Source organism: Manacus candei, unplaced genomic scaffold, assembly GCF_025592945.1.
Source record: "Manacus candei isolate 608988 ecotype Guabito, Panama unplaced genomic scaffold, ASM2559294v1 h1tg000028l, whole genome shotgun sequence".
Lineage (NCBI taxonomy): Eukaryota > Metazoa > Chordata > Aves > Passeriformes > Pipridae > Manacus > Manacus candei.
The window spans coordinates 42,675,597-42,697,899 of record NW_026138076.1 but is presented as its reverse complement, the minus strand read 5'-3'; the positions used below and the strand labels follow the sequence as shown (position 1 = coordinate 42,697,899).

At 40.2% G+C, this 22,303-nt stretch overlaps 1 protein-coding gene across 1 annotated transcript; it reads right to left on the bottom strand.

Moving 5' to 3' along the window:
- Positions 1 to 1,339: 1,339 nt before the first annotated feature.
- On the bottom strand, positions 1,340 to 21,161 carry PRMT9 (protein arginine methyltransferase 9). The gene is made up of 14 exons (XM_051790916.1): positions 21,001 to 21,161; positions 20,691 to 20,770; positions 19,928 to 20,131; positions 19,255 to 19,403; positions 17,834 to 18,070; positions 17,160 to 17,327; positions 15,961 to 16,063; positions 13,907 to 14,013; positions 10,207 to 10,399; positions 6,482 to 6,665; positions 3,687 to 4,398; positions 2,399 to 2,552; positions 1,877 to 1,999; positions 1,340 to 1,669 (listed from the first exon to the last, which is right to left on the bottom strand). The coding sequence occupies exons 3-14, from the start codon at positions 20,102 to 20,104 to the stop codon at positions 1,454 to 1,456; spliced, it is 2,523 nt and encodes an 840-aa protein (XP_051646876.1). The 5' UTR covers positions 20,105 to 20,131; positions 20,691 to 20,770; positions 21,001 to 21,161; the 3' UTR covers positions 1,340 to 1,453.
- Between the last annotated feature and the right edge of the window lie 1,142 nt (positions 21,162 to 22,303).

Here is a 22,303-nt window from a genome sequence, read left to right as displayed (position 1 = left end):
TAAGAATCTTAATAAATACACCTACCCACTCTTAATAGTTTTTGCTTTTATTAGAGGTCTTCCTGCACCAGAAACCTAAACACTTCTTTATAAAACTGCACTCTGGTGAAGTTACCATGCACCTACTAGGTTTAGTTGGGTCAGGCAGTAACTTTCAATTTTATGGATCATGTTTTTGGGGTTTTTAAGAAACACTGTCTTCTGTGTAGTATGAAAAGCCTCTGTCCTGCTCTAATTCACTTATGTTATACATTGTACCCCTTGGATGAAGGATGGTATCCACGTACTTTATCTTCACAAAACCTGACACTGTCATTACCACTGTTTAGGAAAAACAAATAAAGTGGAGAGCTTTCCTCCACCCTTCTAAAAGGAGCTTTATTACAGCAATTTGTCAGGTGCAGGGTTCAGCTGCAGGCTGGGACAACCACAGCTCCAACAGTCCCTCAGCTTAAACTGAGAGGGCCCATCTGGAACATTTGACCCAACGAAGAGTACAAAACTACTTTAGCAGGCCCTGAGATTCTAGAACAATCATTTGTGGATGGCTCTTTATACAGTCTGCTGTTAAGGAAAGTTCATAGAAGTGCCTCTTCTCCACTGAATAGACAGCACAGTATAAAGCAGCTTTGCTACAGAAATATCTTGCTAACAGTCTTCCTCCTCTCTCTACAGAGGTAGAGTCAGTGCTGAGGTCAAAGTTTATTTATTAGTCTTCCATTTGGATATAAATATAATAGAAGGAACTTGTTACCTGCATTATACTAAGATGCCATGCTGTAAGAGATATTCAGGAGTACCGTGGTGACTGATGTGTTTTATACAACTTTCATACAGACGAGAGTTCAGGCCCATTGTATTACCGGAAATAATTCTGGGGGGAATTCTAACAAGTTTCCTAGCTTTGTCTTCCACTATACAACCTGAGTTATCCAACAGCACTCCTGTACAGCCTTTTAGGATTGTCTGTGTGCAACACAGACCTGTGATACTGCAACTGGAATGCTGTTACAGTCCCACTACCAGACTAACATCTCAATACTCTGAAGGAGGAGGCTTTGGCAATGGAGAAGTGCAACTACAGTTTGAGAAACAAGGACTCTGTTCCACACAGCCACAGCTGTTTATTTCTGGCACAGGCAGCTGGATGCTTTTTTTCTTACTACAGTTAACAGAGTAGCAGAAGTCTATCCCTACTGTAATCAGTATACTAACTAGCAATCAAGTTTCTGCTGCAGTGAAGACAATACCTCCCCAGCTGGTTGGTAAGACCCTTATAGTGCAAATTTTAGTCCACCAGTGGAACCTAAGTATCAATTATTAAAGCAACAAAAAAGCCTTTTTGACCAGTAGATAAAGTTTAGCCTTTAATACAAAGGAAGAGCAGTCATGTTACAAACAGTCAGTTTATGCACAGGTAATTAACCCCAAGGCTGCTCACACATGACATTCTTCACCGCTTGACTGTAATGCTGATATTGCTTTTATGGTGTTGAACATCAAGCACAAGTTCATCTCCAGCCTGAACTGGGATGGGCTCATCAAGAACAACTGCAGCTTGTTTCCAGTGTGAGGACTCATCAGATGTGTTCAAGGTATGGTCTTCATCTAGATGGATGTGATACCAGAAGGGAATTGCAGTGACTCGGCCAGACTTACAGATTTGTACCTGAAAATATTTAAAATATTCATCAGTTATACTGTTTTCTTACTTCTTTGAAAAGGAAGTAGTTCAAACAATTTAAATCCTTTTCAGAGATACCTGCACACAAGTAAATTCCACATTGAAATTTTCAGCCCAGGTGAACACTTAATGGGCAGCTCTGCAGAGCAGCAGTTAAAAATGTGCTTCGGGCTTCTTGTACACACAACTCACCTTCAGTTCTCTGCTGGGGGTGTTCAACAGAGGGTTCATGAGATCCAGCCTTAAAAGCTCTGCTGGCTTGCTCAAGGGTACACATGGTAATGTAGAGAGATCCAAATACACACGAACAGGTACCTGAGAGTATATACCAGAACTTCAGGCATCAATAACCATTAAAAAGTGAAGAGTTAGAAAACTTAATCATAACATAAGAGTTGCCAGGAATTACTGTAATACCTGCCAGAGACAGATAAAAATATAAGGTACACCACTGGGATACAAGGTAACGATGGGAATAATAACAGCACAGTCTCTTCTGTGCAATAACATTGTATCTGTCATTGCTGGGACAAAACCCAAACCAGTTCTAAAACCAGTGTCACCCATTTTAGATTATCTCAAGGTTGCTGTCTGGTCACACAAACCTCTCTTGATAACTTCAACAATGTTTTCTTTCAGTTTACACCAAATCTAAACAGCTAGACAGCTGCAGGCTTTGAAGCAGTGCCTGGGAGACACCCACCACCTTCATACCTTGAACTGGTTGATAAAAGGGGCTATATTAAACCCCAGAGTTGGTTCTGTTCCTTGAACAGCACTCTCCAGTAACAGAGACTCCGACTCTACAAGCATCCCATATACTAGCACATACTGTGGGAAAATCTTCCCTCCACTGTGAAGTAAACATCTGTAAAATGAGAGAGATTTCACCTGTAAAGCATATCGTTCAGCAGTAATGAAAGAACATTAACTACATTTAAGAAAGGTACACTAGTTCTTCCCCTAAAGTCATGTGCTCCTAAGCATTTGAGTTTGATCCCATTTGACCAACAGCTGCATCATACCAAAAAAGGGGAAACTTGTCACACAGTACTAAAATTATGAAACTATATAATCTCTTCTCAGTGACAGTATTGGATATGGTGATATTTCACAATGAAGACAGCGGGGTCTATTCATAGCAACATCATCTAACACTGAAGGACTGGCAGAAATGCTGAATAAAACTGGAAGTCTGGAAGCATATACTGTTGGGAGGCACTGGTTAAGGAGGCAGCATAGCCATAAGGAAACAAAACCCTGTGAGAATTTAAGTGTTAAACTAAAACTGACAACAAGACAGGGGATAACAGTTTTTCCTGAGAAAACACCTGAGCCTTGCTTGGTCTTTCGCTATAGAGCATCATGGTGCTGAGAGCAGCAACACCACAGCAGCTTTCATTCAGCACAGTATCAAACACCTCCAATTCAACACAGATTGGCTTAGGTTTCCTTTTCCTGGAGCAGACCTCATCACAGGAATTGGGTAGCTAAGCAGGACACTATTCAACATGTTTTCACGCCAACAAATTTGAGTCTTGTCATATGACAAAAGTCAAGAGTAATTTTTCCATTTGTTCTTGCAGCAAAAAAATCTTTCAAGTCATCCAAAGATTTATTCAAAACTTAGAAAAGGTAATGGGCATAAATTGTCTGGAATATTCTGCCCTCACTAAGCACAGAGATTAACAGAGAAGCTTCCCTAGCACCACAAAAGGGGATAAATTCATTTCACACTTACTTTGTTGCCCATTTCCCTTATTTTATTGCTCTTGCTCTGCCTTCTTTCCCACCCCTTCTGCCGTGGGGAACAGCATTGTGTACATTGTATACAATGGTCATGCCAGAAACGCTCTGGGAGGTTCAGTCCATGCAAAGAAAAGCAGCTTTTTCTGCTCTACAGAACCAACGTGACCGTAATTTTGTAGTTAGAAGGAATATTCTCAATTTTTTTCAGATAATTACGGATTCCTAGAAATAATTTTGTTCATTTATACTGTACCTGGATATTGCAGCCTTTTCCATCACCTCCTGCTGGATTAAACCTGATGTCTCTATAACATCCAAGATGATAATACTCCACAATTTGTCTGATTTGGGTCTCTGCAGCATCACACTTTCTTCTTCTAAGTGGCTGAGCCAGAACTCCAATGTTTCCTTAGGGAAATGGTTAGCTTCTGAAATGATATTCAGTGCTGCCTGATGCTGTTCTTTTTCAACAGAACTGTAGGCTCTGACTGGTCCAAGTTTGCCAGCTATAATGGGCAGAATGGAGAAGCCTTCAGATACATCTAAAATGTACAAAGGGTCAGGAGCCTCATCTAGAGAGCCCTTGTTTTGATTCTCTTGGAGGTTTATCCCACTGCCATGTCCATCAACATCCATAGACTGCAAGTCCTTACTTGGATTTAATGACAGCAGCACTTTGCTCATGGCAGCTTTAAAGCATTCATGGTAGGGTACGTCATTCAGCAGGGCTATTTCTGTGGATTCCAGCACACACACTTGACTGCTGCCAGCCTGTTTGCTGGTTGTCTGAAGTCCAGCCAGAGCATTACATAATTCAGCCTCATTGCCCAAACTCAGCGTGTTGTCTCTGTCACTGAAATCCATCCCACACTCTGAAGTCAAAGAAGAAATCTTCTGGATCTTCAAGTAGCAATCTTGGCAGCAAACCTCCATCACCACAGTATCTCCAGTCTTCACAGAATAATCTTGGCAAAGGAGCATAAAAAAAAGTCATGTCAGTCACTCCACACAAACATCACTGAAGCAGCCATACAGTGCTTAAAACAAACAAACAAGCCACCCAACCCACCCACCCATTATCTCATTTGTTCATCAGTTGTTACTAGTGTGTATGAAGGAGCTGCTCTTGTCTGTACCCACAAGCTGAAATCTGCCATTGTGCATTAACGTTTGCCTTAAGCTGCCTCACTCTAGGCAAAATCCATTTATTCTCAAAATAAAGTAATATCTCTTTCTCATAGACATGCTTAAGTGTTATGCTGATAGCAGAGCAGAAAAAAAATGTACTGGTAAAGAAACTGCTTTTGCTTTAAAATGCTAAATATTAAATATTTAACCTTTTAATACCTCCTGTAATCAAAGGTAAATTTGTAGTTAGATGGAAAACAACAGCTACAGTTTAGAATGGGTAATGGATTCAAAATAAATTTTACTGGAACATTTATGGTGTGCAGCTCAAGATGGTTTTTGGATACTCTGTGTGTACATTCCAAGAAAGTAAATCCACGGATACAGACCAGAATTTCAAAACAAAACTGTTATAGTTTGACAAACATTTCTTTCAATGGCAACATAAGCTAAAAGAGGCTCTTCCCTCCCCTATGCTTTCAGTTGAACCAATCTGTGGCACAGCTGTCCCTACTGTCTATGGATACTGAATTAGGAGCTGTGGACTACCCCAGGGGTAGACAGGCCTTACAGAAAGCTCTGGCTAAACTAGAGAGCTGGGCAATTACCAACCCTATGAAATTTAACAAGGCCAAGTACCAGATTCTCCACGTGGGATGGGGGAACTCTGGTTGTATGTACAATTTGGGGTACAAGAGGCTGGAGAGCAGCCCTGCAGAAGGAGATTTGGGGGTTTGGGTGAATGGCAAATTGAGTAGGAGCCAGCAGTGTGCCCCAAGAGCCAAAAGGGCCAACTGTGTCCTGGGGGGCAGCATTGCCAGCTGATCGAGGGAAATGACTGTCCTGCTCTGCTCTGCACTGCTGCAGCCTCACCTGGAATATTATGGCAGTTTGGGGCATCACAATATAAGAAGGACATCAAACCACTACAGTGTGTCCAGAGGAGGGTGACCAAGGTAGTGAAAGGCCTGAAAGGCAAGACCTAAGAAGAGTGGCTGAGATCACTCGACTTGTTCAGCTTGGAGAAGGCTGAGGGGAAACCTCATAGCAGTCTACAACTTCCTCAAGGGTGGCAGTGCAGGGGGAGGTGCTGATCAACTTTCTCTGGTGTCCTGGAGACAGGACATGAGGAAATGGAATGAAGCTGTGTCAGGGAAGTTCAATTGGATGCTAGGAAAAGATTTTCACCCAGAGAATAATCAGTCACTGGAAGAGGTTCCCCAGGGATGTAGTAACAGCACCAAGCCTGCCATAATTCAAGGAGCATTTGGACAATGTTCTCAGTCATGTGATTTAATTTTGGGTAGTCCTGTGAGAAGCAGGAAGCTGGGCTCTGTGATCCTTATGGGTCCCTTCCAACTCAAGATGTTCTAGGAAACAGGAGAATAAAAAATCGGTGATTGGAGAGTAGAGGATGCTGAAAATGGCACTACTAATGCTTGTATGTGGAGAACAGTATACAAGTTGGGCCCAAAATGAGGGTGAGGGGTAGGTGGGAATGTTTAGTTTTGGTTTTGTGGCAGTAGCAGCTAGCAATTCCTACCTCACCTCTCCCACCTCCCTTTCCTAAGTCACATCTTCAGTAAGCAGAGCCAGACCGTAGGCCCACTTTTTGGAGTTACTCCACAATGTATTTAATTCAGTATAGAGAAAAAAAACAACTTCATGAAAAGCATTCTCCCAGATCTTAAGCAGGTGCCTTATCTGCTTCACAGCAGAGTTCCAAGAACAAGCCCTGATGCAGGGACTATGCACTACAGACCAGAAACATGACCAGGAACCATCTCACAGCTACTTGCTGTTGAACTTCTCCTAATCCTATCTGCTCCCACTTCCTAGGTTTCTGACATAACCTAATCAGCTCAAAATCAAAATGAAACCCAATTAATGTACCACAAGAAGAAAAGCCACAGGTCGTACCAGGGAGGCCCTGCACAGGATAAACTGCCTGTTCCCAGCAAGTTTCCTCACTGGGACTTGTAGACAGAGCATGTTCATCATCGAGCTGTAGTACAAACCACACCACAATAGCATCCAGTATTCCTCCTCCAGTGACTGGTAGGCTGAGCTTCCAGGGCTTTCTAGTTGCAAGGCTTTTCAGCTCCTGAGCAAAACGGAAAGAGGGGAAAAAAAGTGTGAGAGTTTACTTCCATAAATAAAAAATTGTTTTTATTAAACTAAATCACCCAAAATTTCAGCACCAATCCATGAGGGCACCCAATGGAAACTTGAACTTAATGAGCTTCTACAATACCAATCACCATCATTAGTACTCACTAGCCTAGGAACTGTCTTCCCACACGAACAATCTGCATCCATTAGCCACAGAAGCAAACACCTACATCTAAGAACACATATTTTAAACCACTGAAAACATCAAGAAAGACTTCAGACTGGCAAGGCTTGCTTTGTGAGAAGTAATAAAATCAGAGCCATTTTTTTGAGCTGGCTTCAAGCCAATGCTTAGGCACAGGCTTCACTTTAAACCTGTGTTCAATGAGTTCTGGAAATACTGCGTGCAAGCACCGAATTCACTCAGAGATTCAGAAAAAAATCATTATAAAACCAGTAAAATCAAACACCTTTCAGGATGTTTTCTCTGCTACCTCGGGCTATAGGCCTTGTGTAAAAGGTCAGACACATGCAACTGCACTGCTGGGAAGAACTAAGGTCTCCCAGAAGGAATCAATTATACATCTTCTGATACTCCTAAAAAGTTTTGAATATGTAACAGGAATTATGTCTTTTTCCATGTACAATTTATTTTTCTCAGGAATTACCTCCTGCTACCCACATTTATAAATGTAAAAAAACCAGCTCTAATGTCTTAGTTCCGGCATAAGCCAGTTACCAGGAGGTCAAGCACAAAAGACCAAAGGTTTTCTTAGTCACAACCATTCTGATTAGTAACAGCCCTTCCTAAACATTTATCATCTTCCTGATCTGCTTATCTCAACACTTGTACTCTTAAAGTTTCAATCTCAAAATACACAGGGCAAAAGAGAAGTTGCACTCTAAGAACATGAGTAGCTCCACATGCTGCCTTTTTTTTTCCCCTTCTTCATTCTCATTGTGTCCTCCAAAATTTGGTCTACCTCTCTTCTCACAACTGACAGGTGGCTGAACAATGCACATGTTAAAATTACTGGATGCCAACAAAGTTCATAGGAAGATCTCACTGCTCTTCAACAAAAGTGCTTTGCTGCCAACCATTTTTGGTACGTCCTCAGCTGGAGAGGAAAAGAATAGTTAAGTTGAAACTTTGTTAGCATCAAGCTCCTTGAAGCAAGACAGCAAGAGCACAAACATGCATCTGTTTCTTCTGTTTCTGTGAAGTTATAGACGTTTAGAAGTATATTTGACATGAAAAACATTCTTCCTGATCATCCCTCAAGAACAGCAGGCCCAAGGTTCTTATCTGCTAAGTTTTAGTAATTGCAGTGTTACACCCTCATCACTTAAAAAAACAATTGAAGGCAGTTATTTAAGCCTTCCCTGCTCTCTGTCATACTGCTTAACCCACATTTATTCTTCTTTTAGCCACTTTATAAACTTTTTTCTATCATTTATGACAATTACTAATTTGAACAGCCCTACCACATAAGGATGGCAATTTATCAACTAGTCCTATTAAAGAGAAAGCATAGAAAATAAAGCAATGATGCAGGAATATGCAGTAAAACCCCAAAATGATGCTATGCCACATATATCCTCTGAATGAGAAAAGGATAACTTGCATTAACAGTACTAAATGGGATGACAAACAGAAGGCAAAACTACAGAAAGAATGCAGTTATTGAGTTTCCTATGTCTTGATCCACAATTTCTCAAATATTCCACACCGTAACTTCTCGTGAGAATTACAAAGAGCCAGTATCTGTAATTGCTGGCAAAAGCACAGTTCCTTTAGGGCCTGAAAGTGAGATTGAGCTTTAATTACTGGCTGCAGAGGTAAACACTCACTTCCCCTCCCAATGGCACTGATCTGCTGCCAGCAAACAGGCACACAGGTGGGACCTGGTGAGGTACAAGTGCCTGCAGCCTCTAATTACAGCCACACCTCATTCCCCTGCCTGGGAGGAACTGAGCTGCTGTTAACAAGAGCAGTGATAAAGTCATCAGCATAAAGCAGCTGCCTTTTTTTTTTTTTAATTTGTTTTATTTTGACTTATTATTTGCACTAGAAATTTGTCTTAGAAGCCTCCCACAACTCAGTTTGACAAACACTATTGTTCCACATTTTAAGTCTGGTTCTCAGTTCTGTTAGTTTAGGTCTGGACAGTTGGTACAAGGAGAAAAAATGCAACATCCCTCTCAGTCTTCAAAATACGAATTTAGGAATTATGTCTCTGAAATTACCTTACTAGTGCTCTGTGATTTCTTATCTGAATTTCAGTCTTTAGTAGGTAATTCTGCTGTTCTGCTCTGGAACTGCCACATTTGCCCAGTGACAACATAACAACAAACAGTAACCAACGATTCCCAACCACATCAGTGATTCACATCAGTGGCATTTCTCCCTTTTTACTTATGATATCTTAATGTTTCATGACAGAACACTCCATTAGTCTAACTGAAACTTCAAAGGAGCAGTTCTGAAACATGATTTAAAGAGTAACACTGTTCTTTACTCTTTCAAATTATCTTTACATGTTTGCCAGCAGGCAGATGCTTAAGAACAGACATCTCTCAGATGAGAGTAATAGTTTCTTATTGATGCTAGAAGCAGAAGCAACATTAGGTCAGAGAGATTGCTCCCAGTAGTATACTGAAGAGCCTTGTCTTATTTCATTTTTAATCTCAGGATGTCAGACAAGCCAACTAGGAAAAGCTATTGATTCAGAAACACTGCAATTCCTGGCCAAGCAGTAGCCAAGAATAATTTCATTTATATAACAGAATCTATTTTAAGCTCTGAGTCAATTGTAACTCCTCACCACAGGTCAACGAGCAAGAAGCACAGCAGAGATCAGATGTATCATCTTTTTAGCATGCCCAGCTGTGGGTGGCTGAGGTCTTTGCCTTACAGTCCAGGCCTATTTCCATATGCATTCAAATGTAGTTTGTGTTAAATACACAAAATAATGCTACTATGTTTTAGAATGCCATATTACAGAAATACCCTAAGGTACAAAGGAGCTGAAGGGTGGAATCAACTGAACAGGATAACGTCTTCATCTCCCTCTCTTTTACACTGACCCATCAGCACTCAGAGACATTTTTATGCCAGATGTAAAATACACACCCCTTCTCCTGTCTTCAAGAGTTTCTTGAAGACTCTAACTTTAGAGGAATAAACTAAGTCAGCTCCACAACTGCATAAATCATTTAAGATGGGTCTATTGCACTCTTCCTCCTCCTCTACGTACTGAGGCTGGCAGCTGTTTGATCTTATGGTGAGGTAGTTTATGAAGTTCCCAAAACTCTGCCCAACCAACAAAAAACCTTCACCTTCAAAAACTCAGAAAATGTCATTTGATGAATCACACAACCAGACAAGCATCAAAAACAGGAGAGGATTTCAGTGCAGCCCTGCCACCTTCGCACTTGTGAAGTTGAACCCGAAAGCAAATAAAATAAGGCACTCTTGCTATTCATCAAACAATTACTTATAAAGGATGTAAAACCCCCCCCAAAAACATTACCTGCAGATCATTGAAATCTACTGTCATTACTTGACAGGGTTCTGTCAGGGGGATGTAACCTCCAGGAATACGACTGAGCTTCTCAGTGGTGTAAGGCTCGACGGTGTCCTCTGAACCAGCAAAAGCGTATGTTGGGCTGAAGAACTGCACTGAACTGGACAAGCACACACCAGCAACTTCTTGCATTCCCACTCTGGAGTGAAGGCAAAAAGAGAAGAAATGAAACTTCAAGTCATTCGATCAAAAACCTGAAGGAAATTCTCCCTAGGCTGGCTAAGTATTTTAAAAGGTACAGAGCGTTAGAATAGAAAAGCTAAAAAATACTAAAACAATTCTGTGGGGGTTTTTTTGTATTCAGAGCAGCTCCAAAGCACAGAAAATGCACATCATTTTCAAGAATCAGAACTGAAATCTGTCACCAGAAACTGAGAAACAGCCAAATGTGTCCTTTGTCAAAGGCCACAGACTTTTGCTCCTTTAAGTACAACTCACTGAGTCTTGACAGAGAGCTAAAGAAAAATAAATCCTGTGATAATAAGAACAAATAAAGCTTTTCTTCTGCTACACTGCACAGATAACAAAGGTGTTTCTTTCAGGTGAACAGAATAGTTGAACAAAGATAGATATGCAACAGGAAGATGCATTTTGGGAGGCTCTTAGAGGTAACCTTTCATTTTGCAGTATGTTTATGTATTTATCAACCACAATCCATGCAGAATATGTCATTTTTCACAGTTACATAGCTGCAAGAAAAGCCTCAGTGCTGATTTCTTGGTGGAAAATGTTTTTACAACTCAGAACACATATATCCTCTCTTGTAAGACAGAAGATCATCTGGATTTTTAGAAATGACCTTATACAAAAAACTTCAAAGACAACTGCTAAACTGCTTTAAAACAATTACTCACACTGTCCATCTCTTAGGTTTGAGGACTTAAAATATATCTCATTTTCAAAGTATGAGTCAGGACCTAAGTCTTGTACAAGCTACATTTTAGATTATTTTGAAAAAGTACATTTGCCTGAGAAGCACTTAGTGCTTCCCATTTAAGTGACAGCTATCCAGCAAATCTACACTCTTATAGTGAGATCTTGTATTCAGTTCAAATAACAACTATTTAAATTTCTATTTCTAGAACTACTTTTAGTTCTAAATCACTTTTTCAGGAGCCTCCTCTCCCTGCAAGAGATCTCCCTACAACTAAGCATGACTAGACAGGCTGTCTGATAATATTCTCATCACATATGGTCATGTCCTTGAAACTCATAATTGCAGAATTGAGTAAGTTGCCCTTTGTCATGTTCTTAGGTAAGTATATTTTAACCATTATGCAAAGCTAAAAGACATTGGACTCCATCTTTGGAGCAGATTCCACAGCAATAGAAAGCACAAGTAGTAAGTACTTCACAATAAATACTAAAGAATTCTGCAACATTGTCAACGATTGCAGTCTTCTCACCTGCTCAGTGAAGTAACAAATATTTTAACAATGAGGATGAGAACATAGTCCCCTGCATTTGAAACTGAATCCATGTATTATTTTAAAATAAATACTATCACTAAAAGAGATCAGCTGCTGTACAAGGCCTGTATTGTGGAAGAGCTCAGAAGATTATTCAGATATATTATCATGAGCCCTTCTGGCTTCAATACACAAGCACGGAGGTATAGTCACTCTATTGCCTCTCTTTCTGGGGACTGACTAAAAATAAAACACTAAAAAAACTTGAAACCTGTAAAGAAGTACTAAATCACTGCAATTCTTACAGTGACTTCAGGAGAAAATTAAAACATGCCATAAAAATATTTTAAAAACTGACATAACACCACAGTAGAGTTAGACCCTAGTCATTCTAGGGAACATAAGCAGCAGGTAAAAGCAGCACCAGTTATAGCAAAGAAACATTACAAATGTCACTAAAACATCAAGTAATAAAGCTACAATAAGGAGTAAATCAGCACAAAACCTTTTGTAAAGTTGGCCTAAGTGCACCAAAAAATAACACTACAAGAAAACTGGTAAGATTTATCTAGAATTTCACTATATCCTAGGGAAAAAAACCCAAAATAATCAGAGCACAAGAAAACAATGGGACAGAATACAAAGTAGAAGCTCAGATCAAACACAGATAGATGACTGTGATATGCAAGATTACCAACAGCTGGACTCAAAATGGATTCCCCCTCTCAGCAAGATGAATCAGTGTTTGATGATAGATTAAACACCCTTTTAAATGTACTTCAGGGAAAAAACCCTCAAGTATTCATACAATTCTGGGCTCTACATCTACTTCTAAGCACTCAAAAAAAATTAAAGCATGAGGAAAAGCTCAAAGCTGTACTAACTGTACAAGACAGAAACTGTCCAGGATGATATAAAAAGCATGAGAAAAGAGATACTTTCACACTGCTACTTCATTAGGCTCATTAGAAGAAAAACATCCAAACCCCAAAGTTTTACTGTAGATGGTGAAAACACTTTAGGTAATGTGAAGACATGCACATCAAAATAATTCAAAGAGACCTGGATAGTTTAATTCTGAGAAGAGATAAGAAGTGTTTTACATAAAACTTAACAGCACTTGTTAAAATAGACTTAAGTATTCTTACAATAGCAAAGGGGGATCTCAAACTACAGAGGCAAGAAATTTAAAAGTAACATTTTTCCTCTTTCAACAGCATATAATTGATTTGTGACAATCACTTCAGTCCTGCTAGTCATCTCAAGCTATTAAAATGGAATGTCAACTCAACAATCCAAAGTTAGCAGGACATTAACTTGCATTCTGTGTAAATTTTGTAAGGAACAGTCAATGCCCTGTTTCAAGGCAAAACTTCTTTTAATTGATGAATAATTAACTTCTACAAGAAATTATTCTGTGACCATCTACCATGGGAACTTCAGTCTCTTTCTGGCCACTGTCCTGGCCTAGCACATTAGAAAAATTGCTGATTGCAGCCTGGCTACTGTGCACTGAAGCTCCTGTAGAAGTTAGTGTTTTCTTTAATGTACAACAAGATTAATCCTAAACAAAATACATCAATCCAAACCTCTCAGACAGGGACTGTCTTCATACAGTGATACTGTTCTAAAAGAGGAGAATAAAAATGAATATGAAAGCAATGAGGGGAATATGAAATATGAAAGAAGTCTGAGAGCTGGTCTCAGCAAAGAAACCTTATTCTGTGCCAGTTCACAGCCAGGCAAAGGACATATTCAGACAGATAATGCTAGCTGGGGTTATCAACACTTAGGCTTTACACAATCCTGTCCTCATCTTCTGGAAGGGTTAGATTCAGCAGTGAGGTATGAAGTAGATTATAAAGGGGGTAAAATGAGGTTAAAGGCTAAGTGTTAATCCAAGGATCTACAATACAGAAATTGAGACATAATTTTACTATTAAGGAATTTAATTTCTTTCGGATGTATTAGAGGCATGTACTTCAGCATAAGTGTAAATCAGGAGTTTCTGATTAAGTGATCCAGAAAATCTGAACCTCAAAGAGGTAGGGAGGTGTTAAAAAAACTAAAAAAGCCTGGAAAAGGGGTGGAGTGGGGAGAGTGAGAGCAGAAAATCTGTTTAGTTAATCAGACAATCAGCCATTCAAAAAATAAAGAGAACAGTAAATGAGAAATCCTCAATAAAAACAACCGGTTTCTCTTCCCAAATAACAAATATGGGTTCAAACATCACATACCTGTGATGCCTACGTATCTCTTTGCATTCCACTGCCATCCCAAATACTGTGGCACTTGCAGGAATAACTCTGCCATAGTCTCCAGCACTGACCTCTTGATTTTTAGGCTGTGAAAACACGAACAGGAACATGCAATGAGATGGTGACCTATTTCTACCATTACTGAAAAGCCTAGGGGTTACATATTAGTGAGCCATTCAAGTGACAGTCAGAACACCACTAAGTTCTTAGTGATTAGTAAAGATTCTGGTCTTTGGTATTCTGTTGACCATGAAAGAAGTTTCTTAAATACAGTGTTTCAATATATCCAGGCTTCAGCTTTACTTTTCAGTCTACTACTTCCCTTGTGCAACTCTAACATGTTTTTTTTAATTTGTATTCTATTAGAGTATATTGAAACATTTGAGGACTTTTCTTTTATGCATCATTCCTACACTTAACACTAGAGGTCATCAGTTTCAATTCAATACAATAGGTTTAAGCCAGCTAAAACCTTTTAAAATTAGTTAGAATCAAAGCAACGACAAAATAAAGGCAAGTCCCCCTATTTCATAAGATTTAACAGAGGTTAACCTGTATAAAACTCCTTGTCATATTACTTTGCTTGATGTATGGTAACTAAAATGAAAAATACATATAGTAAAAAGTAAAATCCAAGACTCAGTGGAATTGTTCAGTCTCCCAAAAAGGTTCAAATCAGCAAAAATAAATTAAGAGCAGAAGCATATGGCATAATTACAAAATTATAACTGAGTGTTCCCTAGTGTCACAATGAGAAATAATTCTTCTGTAATTCAGCATTTTCTGCTTAGACTGACATGACTTTCTGCTACTAGTTGGTATCTCAGAATGACCAGGTTGTAATCAAACTTGCAGGAAAATAGTGTGTTTAAAATTCACATAAACCCCTTTGGTGTTACTTAAAAAGTCAGGGGACAAAAAAAGGATTAAACCAAAATAAATGAACAGTGATCAAGAGTGAACCATCTCTGTATGACAGAAGGTTACACGGGGGAAACATTCACTGCAAGTATCACAGAATCACAGAATTAACTGGGTTGGAAAAGACCTCCAAGATCATCAAGTCCAACCCTTGATCCAACACTGCCATGGTTACCAGACCATGGCACTCAGTGCCACATCCAGTCTTATCTTAAAAACCTCCAGGGACGGAGAATCCACCAACTCCCTGGGCAGCCCATTCCAATGGCTGATTACTCTCTCTGTAAAAAATTTCTTCCTAATATCCAACCTAAACTTCCCCTGGTACAGCTTAAGACCATGCCCTCTTGTCTTACTGAGAGCTGCCTGGGACAAGAGACCAACCCCCACCTGGCTACAACCTCCTTTCAGGGAGTTGCAGAGAGTGATGAGGTCTCCCCTGAGCCTCCTCTTCTCCAGGCTGAACAGCCCCAGCTCCCTCAGCCTCTCCTCGTAGGACTTGTGCTCGAGTCCCTTCACCAGCCTCGTTGCTCTTCTCTGGACCTGCTCCAGCACCTCAATATCCTTCCTGAACTGAGGGGCCCAGAACTGGACACAGTACTCCAGGTGTGGCCTCACCAGCGCTGAGTACAGGGGAAGAATCACTTCCCTGGTCCTGCTGACCACACTGTTCCTGATCCAGGCCAGGATGCCATTGGCCTTCTTGGCCACCTGGGCACACTGCTGGCTCATGTTCAGCTTCCTGGCAATCCAAACTCCAGATCCCTTTCTGCCTGGCTGCTCTCCAGCCACTCTGTCCCCAGCCTGTAGTGTTGCAGGGGGTTGCTGTGGCCAAGTACCTGTCTACTCAGAACACGAGCTCACAGAAGGACAACGTGTGCTGCTGCCTCAGTGCCATTCACCAAAACCAAATTCATGGAACAAACACAGACCACTCATTTTTAGCATAACAAAAGGAATACCTACAAAAGTTTCTCATTCACATAGGTCCAGAATGTGTGCACATGCACTCATACACACACACATGTGCTACTATGTGTGTGTGTGTGTGTGTACATATATATATATATATATATAAAAAATACATATACACATGTACCAACATCACCTACCTTTGGCTGTAAAAGTAGATGTTCCCAAGCATGTATCAAGCTCTCCACAATTCCTTCTCCAAATAAACCAGCATCTACTGTTTCTGTGACAACCAAGGATACCCTACATAAGAAAAAGAACACCATGAAATATAATGTATAACACACGTTCCTGTTAACAATCATTCTTTAATGTAGCTCAGAGTAAAAAACTTTTACCAGTGTTCTGATGTTTCAATACAGATGGGTAATTTAGTTCTTCCAAAAAATTAAATGTTTTGAATTGTTGCTAGAAGTTATTAAAGATGCAGATAAAAGAGAATAAATATTGAGCAAGAATTTACCATAAAGCCTCTTGTTCAGCATTTATAAATAAATTGTGTGGGAAGAATCTAGCCAAAACAGGAAGATGTTTCAGCCTGGGCACACAGCCAGTGATATTGCAGAATATTTATTTTGTGCAAGAGTATGCATTCATGCATGTGTATAAAAAGGAATTAAAAATCCCAAAGCTATAATCAGAGCACAATAAAATTATTACACAGATTAAAAACACTAAAATCCTAAATCCTCTGGAATTAAACCAAAAAAGCATACAGTATGATAAGAGAAGACATTTCTAGAACAGTAGGAATTTACTCCTGACAGGCGACATCTAGTAACTCATTATATAAATTAAAAGGACATATATTTTACTGTAGCTCAGCTGGCACAATTATACAAGGCTTGACTGGCCTAAACCATGTGGCTAAACCACAGGAGCTTCATCATTTCCCATCATGAGCCTGTACCATCACCAGACACTTTACTATAAATGTTTGTATCTCCATCCTATTCAGAGGCTGCAGAAGTGAGACACAAGTTGTTAAGTATAAAACTGTGTTAAAATTAGTTTTAGGACACAGTAATCTACACAGTAATCTAATCTCTCTTTTCCTGTTGCTGCAATATAATTACATATGCCCCAAAGCTCCCACCATCAAAGAATTAAACTCCTTAATTTATGACACTGTTGATCTACCATAGAGATTAGTACAATCTGAAGAAAATGTTGTCATTTCTGCACTGCTCTATAAAAGCACAAAACACACAGAGAACCTTCTCACATTCTGGGTAATACCACAGCAGTGTTATTTCCTGTTTAGGTCACAAAGCATTTACCATTTCCTTAAAATTAAGAGCAAATTCAAATACTGTCACAACAGAAAGCAACAACGTACCTTTCAGGTATGTGCTTTGGAATTTCTATATCAAGTGACTTCAAATGCAGAAGTTTGATCTCTCTTTCCATATTATTTGCTGCCACCACATCACAGGCAAGTTCATACATGGTTTTCGATAATTCGCAGGCATAGACACACGACGCTCCTGCCTTTTTTGCAAACATACTGAAAAACAAGAATAAGGGTTTTTCCCCTCCTCCACATCTGCTTCATATTTCTACCAGCTCAAGTCTAAAAATCATCATTAAGTGAATTAGTATCTATTGTGTGAACATTGATATCGCACAAGTTGTTGATAGCATATCAAGAGGATATCAAAGAAACCACCAGAGTTAGCATAAGGATACTCCCTCAGCTATGCTAAGTAACTCTTCAGACTCAAAAGACAGGACAAATGGCATTACAATTCCAAAACCAACATGAGTAATTCAATTTATACGGCACTTATTGGCACAAAAAGTATCTGCAACAAATAATAAAAAAGGTTCCAAAAACCACTATTAAACACTGAACTCCAGACTCACTGATTTCTGAAAACTTTGGTTTCTTCCTTTAGTTTTGTCCCCATAAAGGCATGAAAGTAATTATATTTTCTGCTAGCAATCAAATTTTGTTAGACAACAAGTATGTTTCTATTAAACTCAAGTTAAAAATGTGCACTTGTGGCATACCTTAAAATTCCTGTTCCCGTGCCAATATCAAGGACAGAGCTGCACCCTGAGTGGACAGCATTCTCAATGGCCTTCAGGTAGGTGAGGTTCCTCTTGGCATCATTGAGCATGATGAAGTGCCAGCGTTCCACCAGCCAGTTTGCAACACGGTAGAAGTTTTCCTTTGCATCAGCGAAGTCTGGGTTGAGCTTCACTGCCTTGTGAAAATACCCAGCTGCTTCATCTCTGAAGCCCATTCTGAGAGCAAAAATGACAAATAAATAGAAAGCATGCCTTCAGCTGTATCTGTGAGTCTGTGGAAGTATTTTCCATTAGTTGGAAAGATTATCTTTAGAAACACTGGCATTGCCTTATGAAAAAGAATGATGTACAGCTTTACATCAAGTCACTGTAAAAGGCAAAGGCAGTCCAAAAATACCACTGTGTGCACCAACAATCCACTACTGCAGCCTTTGACGAAGTAAAACAGGTTTTACAAGAATTTGCTGCAACAGTATGACAGCAGCAACTCTGCAATCCAGTCTCACAGATGTTCAAGTCAAGAGAATGCCATAAACCTCAAAAGTGCTTTACCATATTTAACTGGAACATACTGCAAAACTATCAAATTTTGAGTTGCCAGCTCTTGCATTAAGTGCCAATTTTGGAAAAAAAAAAAAGGAAAAAACTAAAAAGAAACCAAATTGTGAACTTGAAGCAAGTTTTTATAATACCTATGGCATATTCTCAAATCAGACAGCAATGAAAAAAGCCCCAAAACTATCAAAGATACATATATACTTTAATACAATGTTGGGAGGGGTGTTCCTTTGAAACAAAGAAAGTAATCACAAAAAGTAAACCTAATGAAAACTATCTCAATTATGACCTATGATTTCAGTCTCAAAGAGTTGAGCAACAGAAAACACTTTTCTGCTTTACATTAATAAACACAAGCATAAGCTCAAACCATTTAAGAACAGCCCTACACGGTACAAGATACACAAGCAGCTTCTCCTCACTTCAAAGGTCTGTTATATGTCACCCCAAGAAGGACCAGAATTAAGAGACAGCATTCAGAGGTTGTAATTCTGATGGGATCTAACAGGCAAGAAAGGAAGAACTTCAAAAACTGTACGTTAACCGCTATTGTGACTCTGAACAACTTCGGTCTCTTTTTCGTTTAGTAATTCCTAAATAAATTGTTAGAAAATATTTGAAGACAGCATTTTTGTTTTTAACTTTTTTACTTTAGTAAAAGTACCTTTCTTTTTTTTTATTTTACTTTTGCTGTGACTACCAACATTTATATTTTAGCTTTGGCTACTCTATTTAAGCTGACAAACAGATTTAAGTTCAACAGTACCCACTACACAGCATGAAGCATGTGCTTGCATTTACAGTGTGAACTTTACAAAAACTGAATATACATTACTACAAACCTGAAGAGATGTTCTCCCATGCTATTACATATCACTTCATCATTTGGATATAGTTCAAGTGCTTGTTCATAACAGTTAAACAGATCTTGAATCCGTGCCAGAGAATCTAGCTCTTCTGCCCATTTGAAGAGAGTAAACTGAAATGTTTCCTAGAAAATAAAACATATACCGCTGAGTTGCTGGGAGTTACCAGAAGCAGGGAAGGGAGCCCTGAAAACATCTGGAAGTATCCTGACATGCACCTGAACATCCTCATCTCCCTAAGCAGCAGCATACAACTGTTTGCTATCATAAAATGGTAGTTGGCTCACCTGGAAGAAGTAGAAATAAGCTCTTTGATATCTGAGGAGGACCAAGAGGATCATCACCCAGCAGTGTTTACTAAGAGCCTGCGTGTATATTAATGCATGCTCCAATACTAACAGGGCCCTATTTTTATTAAACTTGATTCACACACAGGGACTAAAAGTGTATGAATTCCCTTCATATAAGCATACAGAGCTTATTAAACAAGGCACTGGCCATCTCCATCACTACTAATTTTCCAATTCTGTCTTCAAAATAAAAGTAGAAATCAGTTACATACAACAAATCACAAGTACAAAACATGTCACAAAGACCTCAAGGGAATAGGATACATAAAATTGTTTCATGTAATTCAAAGAGCACTCACTTTGACGCTAGTTTTTAACTCGGGAGCCAGATTTAGTACCAGGAGATAGTGAGCATATGCAGTTCCAAAATCGTGCTCCTCCAAGCAATGCTGAGCACTCTGCAAAGATCTGGAAACCAACTCCCGCCTGCTGGCTTCCCGACCACCTCTGTGAAATTTGGCATTGGAGTTGGGCATTCTGAAGAATATAAATACTCACTTCTCCTAAAAAAAAAAAAGGCAAAAAAGTCACACATACAGCATACTGTAGGCCAAAAAGCTTGTACACAAAGTTGACAGATCAAAAAACACTTTAAATTTTCACTGGAGTTTGTAAAGACATCCTCCCTCGCCCAAATCCTAAACACTCGAGAACATGCTCATCTTTGTGACACTGATAATTCCATCAGCTCTCAGTGTTCACCATTCAAAAGTCAAGAGTGCATCATGTCTGTGTTAGACCAGGTCCTGGAAACAGATCGTGTTTTTCTCTTTGTAATATGTATTTCTGTAATAGACATTTTATCACGTCTCTGACCCAACAGCTTTGCACACTAGATGTTCGTGCACTCATAAATTTCAAAATCAACCACAAAATCTGCAGGTTAAAATTTTTCTCGTTGAACAACAGTATCTCCATAAAGCAAAGCGAACCAATGAGCTCGCAGTTTATTTTACAGAGAGTAGAGTGACGTTTTTTCTGCTTAAAAAAAGAGTTACCAGAACCAATATGCGCATTTTTATACCTGCCTCGGTCACCGCTGCAACTTTTAAAGCTACTTACCCGAGAAGGGCTAATACCGCCTTCGGTATTTCCAGATGAGTCCCCAAAGCCGAAGAACACGAAGTTTACACGGAGAGGGACTGCAAGAAACACAGCACCATCACGACAAGGCTTGTTTTGTTGGTTTATTCCAATCCAGAAACCCACCGAGTACCGGCAGCGCCCACAGGGACGCGCAAAGCCAGGGCGGGCCGGGCGCCCTCACCCGCCGTGGGATGCGGGGGCCGGGGCAGGCAACCCCGGGACCGCCGCCCCGGGAAGCTGCGGGGTACCTGGGGGGGGCTTCCCCTGCCTTGGGGACATCCATCACCTGCTCCAGGGCCATCCATCCCCTGCGGGGCACGGACCAACATTCCCAGCCCGCCGCCGCCATCCCAGTGCCGGGATCGCGCAGGCGCTGGGCGGTGCCCGGCGGGAGCCGGCGCTATGGAAAAAAGGTGCTTTTCATTATCCGCGCTCTTCCTCCACCCGCATCCAGCCCCTTAAAATGCGTTAATTCAGCTCTTGCAAGCGCAGGGCCGTGGAAGTGATTCCCAGCGATGTTCCCCATCCAGTCCCTTGCCCGTCCGTGCTGTTCGGGTCTACGCTCCCACCACGAAAGCAGCGCCACCTTAAATGTTCACCAGCTGCAGTGTGAGGGCTGCACGCTGCGCACACACTGTAGTTAGGCTGTTCCTAAAACCTAAGTGTAATTCCACTCTTGGTAAATCCAACGAGCGACAGATGAGAACGCTCACGACGCCAGGTTTAAGTCACGAACAAGGCCTAGTTGTCTTTGTCTAACAACTCCGCTCTGCAACAAGAGATTGCAAGGAGCAAAATTTAGAGCTTTTCTCAGCGTCTCCAGTCCCTAATTTCGTTCCCTCCCATGCTTAGGACACCACTTCCCTTCTTTGTGGAACCCGGCAGACTGTCTGCTCCGGGGAAACAGCCCCATGCAGAGCCCCGGAGCGCACATCTTTTCTTAAAAAGGCAGAGTTCATTTGGTCATGTCCTACTTCTGGGACAAGAACAGGCCACGGCTTTGTTCACTAATTAGGAAATGTCTGGAAGCTGCTCATCCTCACTTTCGTGCTCTAAAGCATGAATGCAGCTCCTCCAGGCTTTTATAGCTGTGGATATTTATTGTACGCGCATTCCCTTTCGAGAAACAAATGAGCATCATCTAAAAATGTCAGGCCAACATTTTGAACAAGATTAAAATAGCACACACAGAGTGGGAACATGAATCTAGATGAAACATAATAGTAGTTAAGCTGTAATCCATGGCAAACTTCATTATTGCTCTATGATATTGTAAGAGAGGGCAAGTCTACAAACATTTTGAGAGAAGTGACCCAAAGGAAAAAACCCAGAACAGGCAAACTGAATGATGATAGAATCAACTTCTGATAGAGGAAAGTCATGCTAGAAAAAACATTCAGTAATTGGTCAAAGCACTTGGGCTGAAGTCCATGAGGATGTGCAACCATTAGTATCAGAAAGCATCACATATTTTATATGAGGACTGAGCTCTAAAGGAGGATATAATATCTTATTAAATCAACTGGTACCAACAAAGCCTTCCTCCAGTTTTGACGAAAAAAAAAAAGCTATGAACTTTAAATTAGTTA